General features: G+C 40.3%; 1 protein-coding gene across 1 annotated transcript; it reads right to left on the bottom strand.

Moving 5' to 3' along the window:
- Positions 1 to 13,253: 13,253 nt before the first annotated feature.
- LOC148965105 (SCAN domain-containing protein 3-like) lies at positions 13,254 to 14,852 on the bottom strand. The gene has a single exon (XM_089127645.1). The coding sequence runs from the start codon at positions 14,850 to 14,852 to the stop codon at positions 13,254 to 13,256; it is 1,599 nt and encodes a 532-aa protein (XP_088983771.1).
- Positions 14,853 to 15,956: the final 1,104 nt, after the last annotated feature.

Raw genomic sequence — 15,956 nt, 5'->3', positions numbered from 1 at the left:
AAGATTGGAGAAACTTAATTTTTCGCCCAAAAACGAAAGGGGTAACACTGTCATTTTTTTTTCGGGTCGAAATTTTGAATTTCGATATCTCAGCTCTAGAAGGGTCTAGATCCTCCATTTTTGCACTCACGTCAAAGTCTCACAGCCCTCTATCAGAATCCAGAGTTTTGAGAAGATTGGAGAAACTTAATTTTTCGCCCAAAAACTGAAAAAAACGAAAGGGGTAACACTGTCGTTTTTTTTTCGGGTCGAAATTTTGAATTTCGATATCTCAGCTCTGGAAGGGTCTAGAGCCTCCATTTTTGCACTCAGGTCAAAGTCTCACAGCCCTCTATCAGAATCCAGAGTTTTAAGAAGATTGGAGAAACTTAATTTTTCGCCCAAAAACGAAAAAAAAACGAAAGGGGTAACACTGTCGTTTTTTTTTCGGGTCGAAATTTTGAATTTCGATATCTCAGCTCTGGAAGGGTCTAGAGCCTCCATTTTTGCACTCAGGTCAAAGTCTCACAGCCCTCTATCAGAATCCAGAGTTTTGAGAAGATTGGAGAAACTTAATTTTTCGCCCAAAAACGGAAAAAAACAAAAGGGGTAACACTGTCGTTTTTTTTTCGGGTCGAAATTTTTAATTTCGATATCTCAGCTCTGGAAGGGTCTAGAGCCTCCATTTTTGCACTCACGTCAAAGTCTCACAGCCCTCTATCAGAATCCAGAGTTTTGAGAAGATTGGAGAAACTTAATTTTTCGCCCAAAAATGGAAAAAAACGAAAGGGGTAACACTGTCGTTTTTTTTTCGGGTCGAAATTTTGAATTTCGATATCTCAGCTCTGGAAGGGTCTAGAGCCTCCATTTTTGCACTCACGTCAAAGTCTCACAGCCCTCTATCAGAATCCAGAGTTTTGAGAAGATTGGAGAAACTTAATTTTTCGCCCAAAAACGGAAAAAAACAAAAGGGGTAACACTGTCGTTTTTTTTTCGGGTCGAAATTTTGAATTTCGATATCTCAGCTCCGGAAGGGTCTAGAGCCTCCATTTTTGCACTCACGTCAAAGTCTCACAGCCCTCTATCAGAATCCAGAGTTTTGAGAAGATTGGAGAAACTTAATTTTTCGCCCAAAAACGAAAGGGGTAACACTGTCATTTTTTTTTCGGGTCGAAATTTTGAGTTTCGATATCTCAGCTCTGGAAGGGTCTAGATCCTCCATTTTTGCACTCACGTCAAAGTCTCACAGCCCTCTATCAGAATCCAGAGTTTTGAGAAGATTGGAGAAACTTAATTTTTCGCCCAAAAACGAAAAAAAACGAAAGGGGTAACACTGTCGTTTTTTTTTTCGGGTCGAAATTTTGAATTTCGATATCTCAGCTCTGGAAGGGTCTAGAGCCTCCATTTTTGCACTCACGTCAAAGTCTCACAGCCCTCTATCAGAATCCAGAGTTTTGAGAAGATTGGAGAAACTTAATTTTTCGCCCAAAAACTGAAAAAAACAAAAGGGGTAACACTGTCGTTTTTTTTTCGGGTCGAAATTTTGAATTTCGATATCTCAGCTCTGGAAGGGTCTAGAGCCTCCATTTTTGCACTCAGGTCAAAGTCTCACAGCCCTCTATCAGAATCCAGAGTTTTAAGAAGATTGGAGAAACTTAATTTTTCGCCCAAAAACGAAAAAAAAACGAAAGGGGTAACACTGTCGTTTTTTTTTCGGGTCGAAATTTTGAATTTCGATATCTCAGCTCTGGAAGGGTCTAGAGCCTCCATTTTTGCACTCAGGTCAAAGTCTCACAGCCCTCTATCAGAATCCAGAGTTTTGAGAAGATTGGAGAAACTTAATTTTTCGCCCAAAAACGGAAAAAAACAAAAGGGGTAACACTGTCGTTTTTTTTTCGGGTCGAAATTTTTAATTTCGATATCTCAGCTCTGGAAGGGTCTAGAGCCTCCATTTTTGCACTCAGGTCAAAGTCTCACAGCCCTCTATCAGAATCCAGAGTTTTGAGAAGATTGGAGAAACTTAATTTTTCGCCCAAAAATGGAAAAAAACGAAAGGGGTAACACTGTCGTTTTTTTTTCGGGTCGAAATTTTGAATTTCGATATCTCAGCTCTGGAAGGGTCTAGAGCCTCCATTTTTGCACTCACGTCAAAGTCTCACAGCCCTCTATCAGAATCCAGAGTTTTGAGAAGATTGGAGAAACTTAATTTTTCGCCCAAAAACTGAAAAAAACGAAAGGGGTAACACTGTCGTTTTTTTTTTCGGTTCGAAATTTTGAATTTCGATATCTCAGCTCTGGAAGGGTCTAGAGCCTCCATTTTTGCACTCACGTCAAAGTCTCACAGCCCTCTATCAGAATCCAGAGTTTTGAGAAGATTGGAGAAACTTAATTTTTCGCCCAAAAATGGAAAAAAACGAAAGGGGTAACACTGTCGTTTTTTTTTCGGGTCGAAATTTTGAATTTCGATATCTCAGCTCTGGAAGGGTCTAGAGCCTCCATTTTTGCACTCACGTCAAAGTCTCACAGCCCTCTATCAGAATCCAGAGTTTTGAGAAGATTGGAGAAACTTAATTTTTCGCCCAAAAACGGAAAAAAACAAAAGGGGTAACACTGTCGTTTTTTTTTCGGGTCGAAATTTTGAATTTCGATATCTCAGCTCCGGAAGGGTCTAGAGCCTCCATTTTTGCACTCACGTCAAAGTCTCACAGCCCTCTATCAGAATCCAGAGTTTTGAGAAGATTGGAGAAACTTAATTTTTCGCCCAAAAACGAAAAAAAAAAAAAGGGGTAACACTGTCGTTTTTTTTCGGGTCGAAATTTTGAATTTCGATATCTCAGCTCTGGAAGGGTCTAGAGCCTCCATTTTTGCACTCAGGTCAAAGTCTCACAGCCCTCTATCAGAATCCAGAGTTTTGAGAAGATTGGAGAAACTTAATTTTTCGCCCAAAAACGAAAGGGGTAACACTGTCATTTTTTTTTCGGGTCGAAATTTTGAATTTCGATATCTCAGCTCTAGAAGGGTCTAGATCCTCCATTTTTGCACTCACGTCAAAGTCTCACAGCCCTCTATCAGAATCCAGAGTTTTGAGAAGATTGGAGAAACTTAATTTTTCGCCCAAAAACTGAAAAAAACGAAAGGGGTAACACTGTCGTTTTTTTTTCGGGTCGAAATTTTGAATTTCGATATCTCAGCTCCGGAAGGGTCTAGAGCCTCCATTTTTGCACTCACGTCAAAGTCTCACAGCCCTCTATCAGAATCCAGAGTTTTGAGAAGATTGGAGAAACTTAATTTTTCGCCCAAAAACTGAAAAAAACGAAAGGGGTAACACTGTCGTTTTTTTTTCGGGTCGAAATTTTGAATTTCGATATCTCAGCTCCGGAAGGGTCTAGAGCCTCCATTTTTGCACTCACGTCAAAGTCTCACAGCCCTCTATCAGAATCCAGAGTTTTGAGAAGATTGGAGAAACTTAATTTTTCGCCCAAAAATGGAAAAAAACGAAAGGGGTAACACTGTCGTTTTTTTTTCGGGTCGAAATTTTGAATTTCGATATCTCAGCTCTGGAAGGGTCTAGAGCCTCCATTTTTGCACTCACGTCAAAGTCTCACAGCCCTCTATCAGAATCCAGAGTTTTGAGAAGATTGGAGAAACTTAATTGTTCGCCCAAAAATGAAAAAAAACAAAAGGGGTAACACTGTCGTTTTTTTTTCGGGTCGAAATTTTGAAGTTTGATATCTCAGCTCTGGAAGGGTCTAGATCATCCATTTTTGCACTCAGGTCAAAGTCTCACAGCCCTCTATCATAATCCAGAGTTTTGAGAAGATTGGAGAAACTTAATTTTTCGCCCAAAAATGAAAAAAAACGAAAGGGGTAACACTGTCGTTTTTTTTTCGGGTCGAAATTTTTAATTTCGATATCTCAGCTCTGGAAGGGTCTAGAGCCTCCATTTTTGCACTCAGGTCAAAGTCTCACAGCCCTCTATCAGAATCCAGAGTTTTGAGAAGATTGGAGAAACTTAATTTTTCGCCCAAAAATGGAAAAAAACGAAAGGGGTAACACTGTCGTTTTTTTTTTCGGGTCGAAATTTTGAATTTCGATATCTCAGCTCTGGAAGGGTCTAGAGCCTCCATTTTTGCACTCACGTCAAAGTCTCACAGCCCTCTATCAGAATCCAGAGTTTTGAGAAGATTGGAGAAACTTAATTTTTCGCCCAAAAACGGAAAAAAACGAAAGGGGTAACACTGTCGTTTTTTTTTTCGGGTCGAAATTTTGAATTTCGATATCTCAGCTCTGGAAGGGTCTAGAGCCTCCATTTTTGCACTCACGTCAACGTCTCACAGCCCTCTATCAGAATCCAGAGTTTTGAGAAGATTGGAGAAACTTAATTTTTCGCCCAAAAATGGAAAAAAACGAAAGGGGTAACACTGTCGTTTTTTTTTCGGGTCGAAATTTTGAATTTCGATATCTCAGCTCTGGAAGGGTCTAGAGCCTCCATTTTTGCACTCACGTCAAAGTCTCACAGCCCTCTATCAGAATCCAGAGTTTTGAGAAGATTGGAGAAACTTAATTTTTCGCCCAAAAACTGAAAAAAACGAAAGGGGTAACACTGTCGTTTTTTTTTCGGTTCGAAATTTTGAATTTCGATATTTTAGCTCTGGAAGGGTCTAGAGCCTCCATTTTTGCACTCAGGTCAAAGTCTCACAGCCCTCTATCAGAATCCAGAGTTTTGAGAAGATTGGAGAAACTTAATTTTTCGCCCAAAAACGGAAAAAAACAAAAGGGGTAACACTGTCGTTTTTTTTTCGGGTCGAAATTTTTAATTTCGATATCTCAGCTCTGGAAGGGTCTAGAGCCTCCATTTTTGCACTCAGGTCAAAGTCTCACAGCCCTCTATCAGAATCCAGAGTTTTGAGAAGATTGGAGAAACTTAATTTTTTGCCCAAAAACGGAAAAAAACAAAAGGGGTAACACTGTCGTTTTTTTTTCGGGTCGAAATTTTTAATTTCGATATCTCAGCTCTGGAAGGGTCTAGAGCCTCCATTTTTGCACTCAGGTCAAAGTCTCACAGCCCTCTATCAGAATCCAGAGTTTTGAGAAGATTGGAGAAACTTAATTTTTCGCCCAAAAACGGAAAAAAACAAAAGGGGTAACACTGTCGTTTTTTTTTCGGGTCGAAATTTTGAATTTCGATATCTCAGCTCCGGAAGGGTCTAGAGCCTCCATTTTTGCACTCACGTCAAAGTCTCACAGCCCTCTATCAGAATCCAGAGTTTTGAGAAGATTGGAGAAACTTAATTTTTCGCCCAAAAACGAAAGGGGTAACACTGTCATTTTTTTTTCGGGTCGAAATTTTGAGTTTCGATATCTCAGCTCTGGAAGGGTCTAGATCCTCCATTTTTGCACTCACGTCAAAGTCTCACAGCCCTCTATCAGAATCCAGAGTTTTGAGAAGATTGGAGAAACTTAATTTTTCGCCCAAAAACGAAAAAAAACGAAAGGGGTAACACTGTCGTTTTTTTTTTCGGGTCGAAATTTTGAATTTCGATATCTCAGCTCTGGAAGGGTCTAGAGCCTCCATTTTTGCACTCACGTCAAAGTCTCACAGCCCTCTATCAGAATCCAGAGTTTTGAGAAGATTGGAGAAACTTAATTTTTCGCCCAAAAACTGAAAAAAACAAAAGGGGTAACACTGTCGTTTTTTTTTCGGGTCGAAATTTTGAATTTCGATATCTCAGCTCTGGAAGGGTCTAGAGCCTCCATTTTTGCACTCAGGTCAAAGTCTCACAGCCCTCTATCAGAATCCAGAGTTTTAAGAAGATTGGAGAAACTTAATTTTTCGCCCAAAAACGAAAAAAAAACGAAAGGGGTAACACTGTCGTTTTTTTTTCGGGTCGAAATTTTGAATTTCGATATCTCAGCTCTGGAAGGGTCTAGAGCCTCCATTTTTGCACTCAGGTCAAAGTCTCACAGCCCTCTATCAGAATCCAGAGTTTTGAGAAGATTGGAGAAACTTAATTTTTCGCCCAAAAACGGAAAAAAACAAAAGGGGTAACACTGTCGTTTTTTTTTCGGGTCGAAATTTTTAATTTCGATATCTCAGCTCTGGAAGGGTCTAGAGCCTCCATTTTTGCACTCAGGTCAAAGTCTCACAGCCCTCTATCAGAATCCAGAGTTTTGAGAAGATTGGAGAAACTTAATTTTTCGCCCAAAAATGGAAAAAAACGAAAGGGGTAACACTGTCGTTTTTTTTTCGGGTCGAAATTTTGAATTTCGATATCTCAGCTCTGGAAGGGTCTAGAGCCTCCATTTTTGCACTCACGTCAAAGTCTCACAGCCCTCTATCAGAATCCAGAGTTTTGAGAAGATTGGAGAAACTTAATTTTTCGCCCAAAAACTGAAAAAAACGAAAGGGGTAACACTGTCGTTTTTTTTTCGGTTCGAAATTTTGAATTTCGATATCTCAGCTCTGGAAGGGTCTAGAGCCTCCATTTTTGCACTCACGTCAAAGTCTCACAGCCCTCTATCAGAATCCAGAGTTTTGAGAAGATTGGAGAAACTTAATTTTTCGCCCAAAAATGGAAAAAAACGAAAGGGGTAACACTGTCGTTTTTTTTTCGGGTCGAAATTTTGAATTTCGATATCTCAGCTCTGGAAGGGTCTAGAGCCTCCATTTTTGCACTCACGTCAAAGTCTCACAGCCCTCTATCAGAATCCAGAGTTTTGAGAAGATTGGAGAAACTTAATTTTTCGCCCAAAAACGGAAAAAAACAAAAGGGGTAACACTGTCGTTTTTTTTTCGGGTCGAAATTTTGAATTTCGATATCTCAGCTCCGGAAGGGTCTAGAGCCTCCATTTTTGCACTCACGTCAAAGTCTCACAGCCCTCTATCAGAATCCAGAGTTTTGAGAAGATTGGAGAAACTTAATTTTTCGCCCAAAAACGGAAAAAAACAAAAGGGGTAACACTGTCGTTTTTTTTCGGGTCGAAATTTTGAATTTCGATATCTCAGCTCTGGAAGGGTCTAGAGCCTCCATTTTTGCACTCAGGTCAAAGTCTCACAGCCCTCTATCAGAATCCAGAGTTTTGAGAAGATTGGAGAAACTTAATTTTTCGCCCAAAAACGAAAGGGGTAACACTGTCATTTTTTTTTCGGGTCGAAATTTTGAATTTCGATATCTCAGCTCTGGAAGGGTCTAGAGCCTCCATTTTTGCACTCACGTCAAAGTCTCACAGCCCTCTATCAGAATCCAGAGTTTTGAGAAGATTGGAGAAACTTAATTTTTCGCCCAAAAACGGAAAAAAACGAAAGGGGTAACACTGTCGTTTTTTTTTCGGGTCGAAATTTTGAATTTCGATATCTCAGCTCCGGAAGGGTCTAGAGCCTCCATTTTTGCACTCACGTCAAAGTCTCACAGCCCTCTATCAGAATCCAGAGTTTTGAGAAGATTGGAGAAACTTAATTTTTCGCCCAAAAACTGAAAAAAACGAAAGGGGTAACACTGTCGTTTTTTTTTCGGGTCGAAATTTTGAATTTCGATATCTCAGCTCCGGAAGGGTCTAGAGCCTCCATTTTTGCACTCACGTCAAAGTCTCACAGCCCTCTATCAGAATCCAGAGTTTTGAGAAGATTGGAGAAACTTAATTTTTCGCCCAAAAATGGAAAAAAACGAAAGGGGTAACACTGTCGTTTTTTTTTCGGGTCGAAATTTTGAATTTCGATATCTCAGCTCTGGAAGGGTCTAGAGCCTCCATTTTTGCACTCACGTCAAAGTCTCACAGCCCTCTATCAGAATCCAGAGTTTTGAGAAGATTGGAGAAACTTAATTGTTCGCCCAAAAATGAAAAAAAACAAAAGGGGTAACACTGTCGTTTTTTTTTCGGGTCGAAATTTTGAAGTTTGATATCTCAGCTCTGGAAGGGTCTAGATCATCCATTTTTGCACTCAGGTCAAAGTCTCACAGCCCTCTATCATAATCCAGAGTTTTGAGAAGATTGGAGAAACTTAATTTTTCGCCCAAAAATGAAAAAAAACGAAAGGGGTAACACTGTCGTTTTTTTTTCGGGTCGAAATTTTTAATTTCGATATCTCAGCTCTGGAAGGGTCTAGAGCCTCCATTTTTGCACTCAGGTCAAAGTCTCACAGCCCTCTATCAGAATCCAGAGTTTTGAGAAGATTGGAGAAACTTAATTTTTCGCCCAAAAATGGAAAAAAACGAAAGGGGTAACACTGTCGTTTTTTTTTTCGGGTCGAAATTTTGAATTTCGATATCTCAGCTCTGGAAGGGTCTAGAGCCTCCATTTTTGCACTCACGTCAAAGTCTCACAGCCCTCTATCAGAATCCAGAGTTTTGAGAAGATTGGAGAAACTTAATTTTTCGCCCAAAAACGGAAAAAAACGAAAGGGGTAACACTGTCGTTTTTTTTTTCGGGTCGAAATTTTGAATTTCGATATCTCAGCTCTGGAAGGGTCTAGAGCCTCCATTTTTGCACTCACGTCAAAGTCTCACAGCCCTCTATCAGAATCCAGAGTTTTGAGAAGATTGGAGAAACTTAATTTTTCGCCCAAAAATGGAAAAAAACGAAAGGGGTAACACTGTCGTTTTTTTTTCGGGTCGAAATTTTGAATTTCGATATCTCAGCTCTGGAAGGGTCTAGAGCCTCCATTTTTGCACTCACGTCAAAGTCTCACAGCCCTCTATCAGAATCCAGAGTTTTGAGAAGATTGGAGAAACTTAATTTTTCGCCCAAAAACTGAAAAAAACGAAAGGGGTAACACTGTCGTTTTTTTTTCGGTTCGAAATTTTGAATTTCGATATTTTAGCTCTGGAAGGGTCTAGAGCCTCCATTTTTGCACTCAGGTCAAAGTCTCACAGCCCTCTATCAGAATCCAGAGTTTTGAGAAGATTGGAGAAACTTAATTTTTCGCCCAAAAACGGAAAAAAACAAAAGGGGTAACACTGTCGTTTTTTTTTCGGGTCGAAATTTTTAATTTCGATATCTCAGCTCTGGAAGGGTCTAGAGCCTCCATTTTTGCACTCAGGTCAAAGTCTCACAGCCCTCTATCAGAATCCAGAGTTTTGAGAAGATTGGAGAAACTTAATTTTTTGCCCAAAAACGGAAAAAAACAAAAGGGGTAACACTGTCGTTTTTTTTTCGGGTCGAAATTTTTAATTTCGATATCTCAGCTCTGGAAGGGTCTAGAGCCTCCATTTTTGCACTCAGGTCAAAGTCTCACAGCCCTCTATCAGAATCCAGAGTTTTGAGAAGATTGGAGAAACTTAATTTTTCGCTAAAAAACGGAAAAAAACAAAAGGGGTAACACTGTCGTTTTTTTTTCGGGTCGAAATTTTGAATTTCGATATCTCAGCTCCGGAAGGGTCTAGAGCCTCCATTTTTGCACTCACGTCAAAGTCTCACAGCCCTCTATCAGAATCCAGAGTTTTGAGAAGATTGGAGAAACTTAATTTTTCGCCCAAAAACGAAAGGGGTAACACTGTCATTTTTTTTTCGGGTCGAAATTTTGAGTTTCGATATCTCAGCTCTGGAAGGGTCTAGATCCTCCATTTTTGCACTCACGTCAAAGTCTCACAGCCCTCTATCAGAATCCAGAGTTTTGAGAAGATTGGAGAAACTTAATTTTTCGCCCAAAAACGAAAAAAAACGAAAGGGGTAACACTGTCATTTTTTTTTTCGGGTCGAAATTTTGAATTTCGATATCTCAGCTCTGGAAGGGTCTAGAGCCTCCATTTTTGCACTCACGTCAAAGTCTCACAGCCCTCTATCAGAATCCAGAGTTTTGAGAAGATTGGAGAAACTTAATTTTTCGCCCAAAAACTGAAAAAAACAAAAGGGGTAACACTGTCGTTTTTTTTTCGGGTCGAAATTTTGAATTTCGATATCTCAGCTCTGGAAGGGTCTAGAGCCTCCATTTTTGCACTCAGGTCAAAGTCTCACAGCCCTCTATCAGAATCCAGAGTTTTAAGAAGATTGGAGAAACTTAATTTTTCGCCCAAAAACGAAAAAAAAAACGAAAGGGGTAACACTGTCGTTTTTTTTTCGGGTCGAAATTTTGAATTTCGATATCTCAGCTCTGGAAGGGTCTAGAGCCTCCATTTTTGCACTCAGGTCAAAGTCTCACAGCCCTCTATCAGAATCCAGAGTTTTGAGAAGATTGGAGAAACTTAATTTTTCGCCCAAAAACGGAAAAAAACAAAAGGGGTAACACTGTCGTTTTTTTTTCGGGTCGAAATTTTTAATTTCGATATCTCAGCTCTGGAAGGGTCTAGAGCCTCCATTTTTGCACTCAGGTCAAAGTCTCACAGCCCTCTATCAGAATCCAGAGTTTTGAGAAGATTGGAGAAACTTAATTTTTCGCCCAAAAATGGAAAAAAACGAAAGGGGTAACACTGTCGTTTTTTTTTCGGGTCGAAATTTTGAATTTCGATATCTCAGCTCTGGAAGGGTCTAGAGCCTCCATTTTTGCACTCACGTCAAAGTCTCACAGCCCTCTATCAGAATCCAGAGTTTTGAGAAGATTGGAGAAACTTAATTTTTCGCCCAAAAACTGAAAAAAACGAAAGGGGTAACACTGTCGTTTTTTTTTTCGGTTCGAAATTTTGAATTTCGATATCTCAGCTCTGGAAGGGTCTAGAGCCTCCATTTTTGCACTCACGTCAAAGTCTCACAGCCCTCTATCAGAATCCAGAGTTTTGAGAAGATTGGAGAAACTTAATTTTTCGCCCAAAAATGGAAAAAAACGAAAGGGGTAACACTGTCGTTTTTTTTTCGGGTCGAAATTTTGAATTTCGATATCTCAGCTCCGGAAGGGTCTAGAGCCTCCATTTTTGCACTCACGTCAAAGTCTCACAGCCCTCTATCAGAATCCAGAGTTTTGAGAAGATTGGAGAAACTTAATTTTTCGCCCAAAAACTGAAAAAAACGAAAGGGGTAACACTGTCGTTTTTTTTTCGGGTCGAAATTTTGAATTTCGATATCTCAGCTCCGGAAGGGTCTAGAGCCTCCATTTTTGCACTCACGTCAAAGTCTCACAGCCCTCTATCAGAATCCAGAGTTTTGAGAAGATTGGAGAAACTTAATTTTTCGCCCAAAAATGGAAAAAAACGAAAGGGGTAACACTGTCGTTTTTTTTTCGGGTCGAAATTTTGAATTTCGATATCTCAGCTCTGGAAGGGTCTAGAGCCTCCATTTTTGCACTCACGTCAAAGTCTCACAGCCCTCTATCAGAATCCAGAGTTTTGAGAAGATTGGAGAAACTTAATTGTTCGCCCAAAAATGAAAAAAAACAAAAGGGGTAACACTGTCGTTTTTTTTTCGGGTCGAAATTTTGAAGTTTGATATCTCAGCTCTGGAAGGGTCTAGATCATCCATTTTTGCACTCAGGTCAAAGTCTCACAGCCCTCTATCATAATCCAGAGTTTTGAGAAGATTGGAGAAACTTAATTTTTCGCCCAAAAATGAAAAAAAAAACGAAAGGGGTAACACTGTCGTTTTTTTTTCGGGTCGAAATTTTGAAGTTTGATATCTCAGCTCTGGAAGGGTCTAGATCATCCATTTTTGCACTCAGGTCAAAGTCTCACAGCCCTCTATCATAATCCAGAGTTTTGAGAAGATTGGAGAAACTTAATTTTTCGCCCAAAAATGAAAAAAAACGAAAGGGGTAACACTGTCGTTTTTTTTTCGGGTCGAAATTTTTAATTTCGATATCTCAGCTCTGGAAGGGTCTAGAGCCTCCATTTTTGCACTCAGGTCAAAGTCTCACAGCCCTCTATCAGAATCCAGAGTTTTGAGAAGATTGGAGAAACTTAATTTTTCGCCCAAAAATGGAAAAAAACGAAAGGGGTAACACTGTCGTTTTTTTTTTCGGGTCGAAATTTTGAATTTCGATATCTCAGCTCTGGAAGGGTCTAGAGCCTCCATTTTTGCACTCACGTCAAAGTCTCACAGCCCTCTATCAGAATCCAGAGTTTTGAGAAGATTGGAGAAACTTAATTTTTCGCCCAAAAACGGAAAAAAACGAAAGGGGTAACACTGTCGTTTTTTTTTTCGGGTCGAAATTTTGAATTTCGATATCTCAGCTCTGGAAGGGTCTAGAGCCTCCATTTTTGCACTCACGTCAAAGTCTCACAGCCCTCTATCAGAATCCAGAGTTTTGAGAAGATTGGAGAAACTTAATTTTTCGCCCAAAAACTGAAAAAAACGAAAGGGGTAACACTGTCGTTTTTTTTTCGGGTCGAAATTTTGAATTTCGATATCTCAGCTCCGGAAGGGTCTAGAGCCTCCATTTTTGCACTCACGTCAAAGTCTCACAGCCCTCTATCAGAATCCAGAGTTTTGAGAAGATTGGAGAAACTTAATTTTTCGCCCAAAAATGGAAAAAAACGAAAGGGGTAACACTGTCGTTTTTTTTTCGGGTCGACATTTTGAATTTCGATATCTCAGCTCTGGAAGGGTCTAGAGCCTCCATTTTTGCACTCACGTCAAAGTCTCACAGCCCTCTATCAGAATCCAGAGTTTTGAGAAGATTGGAGAAACTTAATTTTTCGCCCAAAAACTGAAAAAAACGAAAGGGGTAACACTGTCGTTTTTTTTTCGGTTCGAAATTTTGAATTTCGATATTTTAGCTCTGGAAGGGTCTAGAGCAGGGCTATTCAATTACAAATTCAGTTGGGCCAGATTTTCAAACCAAGAAGGTTAACTGGGCCAGTTATTTCAACGGCGAAGCAGCTCGTAATGAATTTTTTTTAAACTAACACAAACAAATTTGTTAAAAAACATGTAAGGTTTATTCATTGTTTCTCTTTTAACTTTGGTCAGTTTGCACAGCAAAATGTGCATAAAAACAATGAAAGAACTGAACAGAATCTGAGGTCTTTTCAGAAACTTTTTCCGCTTACAAATGAAAAATAAAAATAAAAAATAACCTAGGCACCTCTTGCCTACACATACCTATATCTGACCTATCTGATCATAAAGTAATAAAAACAAAATAGTGCACAGTAGTAGGCTATTCACATTAGCAATAACATTACGTTTCCTTTTGAAACAAAATAAACATCTCGATCACATTTGACCCAGGAACATCTTAAAGTGCATAAAATTAAAAGTGCATGGTATTCACAACTATAACTGACACATGTAAAAAAGCTTTACTACTGCACATTTTGCAGGAACATATAAAATCAACACATGTGATATTAGGTATGCCTTTGCTACACATCCCACATTATATTGATGCAGGCTACAGTTAACCTGCTGACTTAGTGGGAGAAGTGACATTTTTTGTTTTGAACGAGAGCAGTGACTTTAGGCTCGTAAGTTGTCAATGCAATCCGAAGGCATTGGTGGAGAGTACTGTCAGTCAGGGAACAACGAGAGTTGCTTTTTATGGAGTTCATGTGTGAAAAACTTGACTCACATGTGTATGTTGATCCAAACATACTGAGCATGACGATCGCTACTTTCTTAATGTTAGGGAACTGATGTACGTTGATATTAGTCCAAAACACTGCATGTCCGTTAGTACGAAGCTCCTGTGCCATGGTAACAGATGACTGCATGTCAGCAAGTTCAAGTTCAAATTGTCCCTCGTCAATGGAAGGAACCACTTCCTTTGCTCTGGCGGATAAGTCCCCTTCTATAGCAACAGTGAACGGGTCTCTGACAAAAACGGCCACCTCTGTGGGCAGAACAAGTCCATCCAATCGACCAGCAAAGTTATTTTTCAACTTCGCAATGAAATCTGTCATTACATCCGTAATTTGTGCGGGGGATGAGATGCGCGTGCGGAGTGTCGGAAAATGCAGCATTCGGCCTGTGCTCAAATCAGTTGCAAAAATGTCCAGTTTAACTTGGAATGCGCGCATCTGTTCCACAAGGTCAATGACAGTTTTGTCTCTGCCTTGTAGTGCCAAATTTAGATAATTCAGGTGTTTGAATATGTCGCTCAGAAAGCAAACATCGGCCATGAAGTTGTCATCTAGTATGCGACTCAAGTGTGCTTCAGCCTTCTTTTGCTTGCTGCTGCGGAGGAAAGTTACGATCTCCTCTCTGAGACCACAGAAGCGTTCGAGTGCTTTGCCTTTAGACAGCCACCTCACGTCATTATGCAAAAGCAGGTCGTGGTGCTCAGCGGACATTTCTGACAGCAGCATGCGGAATAAGCGGTGTTGGAGGCTTGATGTGGAGCGAATAAAATTAATTATAGCCATCACACTGTCCATTGTCGTTTTGAGTGCCCCGCTTAATTTTGCGCATAACACCGCCTGATGGACAATGCAGTGTAAGGAGATCAACTGAGGTGCAACAGTGGACCAACGCGCTGCCAAACCGTTCACTTTCCCTGTCATGGATGGAGCCCCATCTGTCACAAGCATGCACACACGGGTCATATCCAGACCATTGTCTTTAAAAAAAGCGGAAATTTTCCCAAAGACTATTTCGCCCGTTGTGTGTCCTTCTAACGGCAGTAGGCCGAGCAGCTCCTCTCGGAAGCATTTGCCGTCAAAAAACCGGACATATATGCACAGCTGAGCAGTATCAGTTTTGTCTGTGGACTCATCTACTGCTATAGACATAGTATCAGCTTTCATCAGGTCTCCTAACAGCGTTTCATACACATCTGCAGCAAGAATTTCAACCCTACGAATGTTGGAAGTATCTGACAGTGGTACGTTTTTAATAGCAGATGCCACGCTCGTTTTAATTTTATCGTCATTTATCACCTCATCCACGACGGCAAGCATACAGTCCTTCACAGTTTCCGAGTCTGTGAATGGCCTTTTCTTTTTTGCCAATATCCAGGACACACGAAGTGATGCTGCGGTGGCTCTCTCTTGGGCTGTGAATGACCGCACCATGGTAGAACTGCTCCGGTTGTAAGATGCAATCAAACTCTGCACTTTTGCAGCCCTCTCTTGAGATCCCTCGGGAAAATTTGTGCGGAAAGTCTGGTGTTTCTCAACGTGGTGCCTCCGCACATTGTAATCTTTAAGTACGGCAACGCACTCATTACAAATTAAACACATCGGTTTGGCGTTTGGGTGTGGCGGTAAAATAAACAAGTATTTTTCAGTCCAAGCAGGGTTAAACTGACGGTTTTCATTGGCAATTTTACGTTTCAGTGTTGAGAAAGACATATTGAAAATAATCTAGGCTACTACCAGCACGCTCTGTATTTGCGTTTTACGGGCAACGTGGTCTGTACTACTTTATGAATTTATGTAGGGGGGGTGCGTTTTTTGACGGAACCACGGGCTGGGCCATTTGGACATTGCTTTCGGGCCGCATGTGGCCCGCGGGCCGCCAATTGAATAGCCCTGGTCTAGAGCCTCCATTTTTGCACTCAGGTCAAAGTCTCACAGCCCTCTATCAGAATCCAGAGTTTTGAGAAGATTGGAGAAACTTAATTTTTCGCCCAAAAACGGAAAAAAACAAAAGGGGTAACACTGTCGTTTTTTTTTCGGGTCGAAATTTTGAATTTCGATATCTCAGCTCTGGAAGGGTCTAGAGCCTCCATTTTTGCACTCACGTCAAAGTCTCACAGCCCTCTATCAGAATCCAGAGTTTTGAGAAGATTGGAGAAACTTAATTTTTCGCCCAAAAACTGAAAAAAACGAAAGGGGTAACACTGTCGTTTTTTTTTCGGTTCGAAATTTTGAATTTCGATATTTTAGCTCTGGAAGGGTCTAGAGCCTCCATTTTTGCACTCAGGTCAAAGTCTCACAGCCCTCTATCAGAATCCAGAGTTTTGAGAAGATTGGAGAAACTTAATTTTTCGCCCAAAAACGGAAAAAAACAAAAGGGGTAACACTGTCGTTTTTTTTTCGGGTCGAAATTTTTAATTTCGATATCTCAGCTCTGGAAGGGTCTAGAGCCTCCATTTTTGCACTCAGGTCAAAGTCTCACAGCCCTCTATCAGAATCCAGAGTTTTGAGAAGATTGGAGAAACTTAATTTTTTGCC

This window comes from Pimephales promelas, chromosome 25 (assembly GCF_988280905.1).
Source record: "Pimephales promelas chromosome 25, fPimPro1.hap1.1, whole genome shotgun sequence".
In the NCBI taxonomy this organism is placed as follows: domain Eukaryota; kingdom Metazoa; phylum Chordata; class Actinopteri; order Cypriniformes; family Leuciscidae; genus Pimephales; species Pimephales promelas.
Note: the sequence above shows the minus strand (reverse complement) of the source record. Positions and strands in the feature narration are given on the sequence as shown.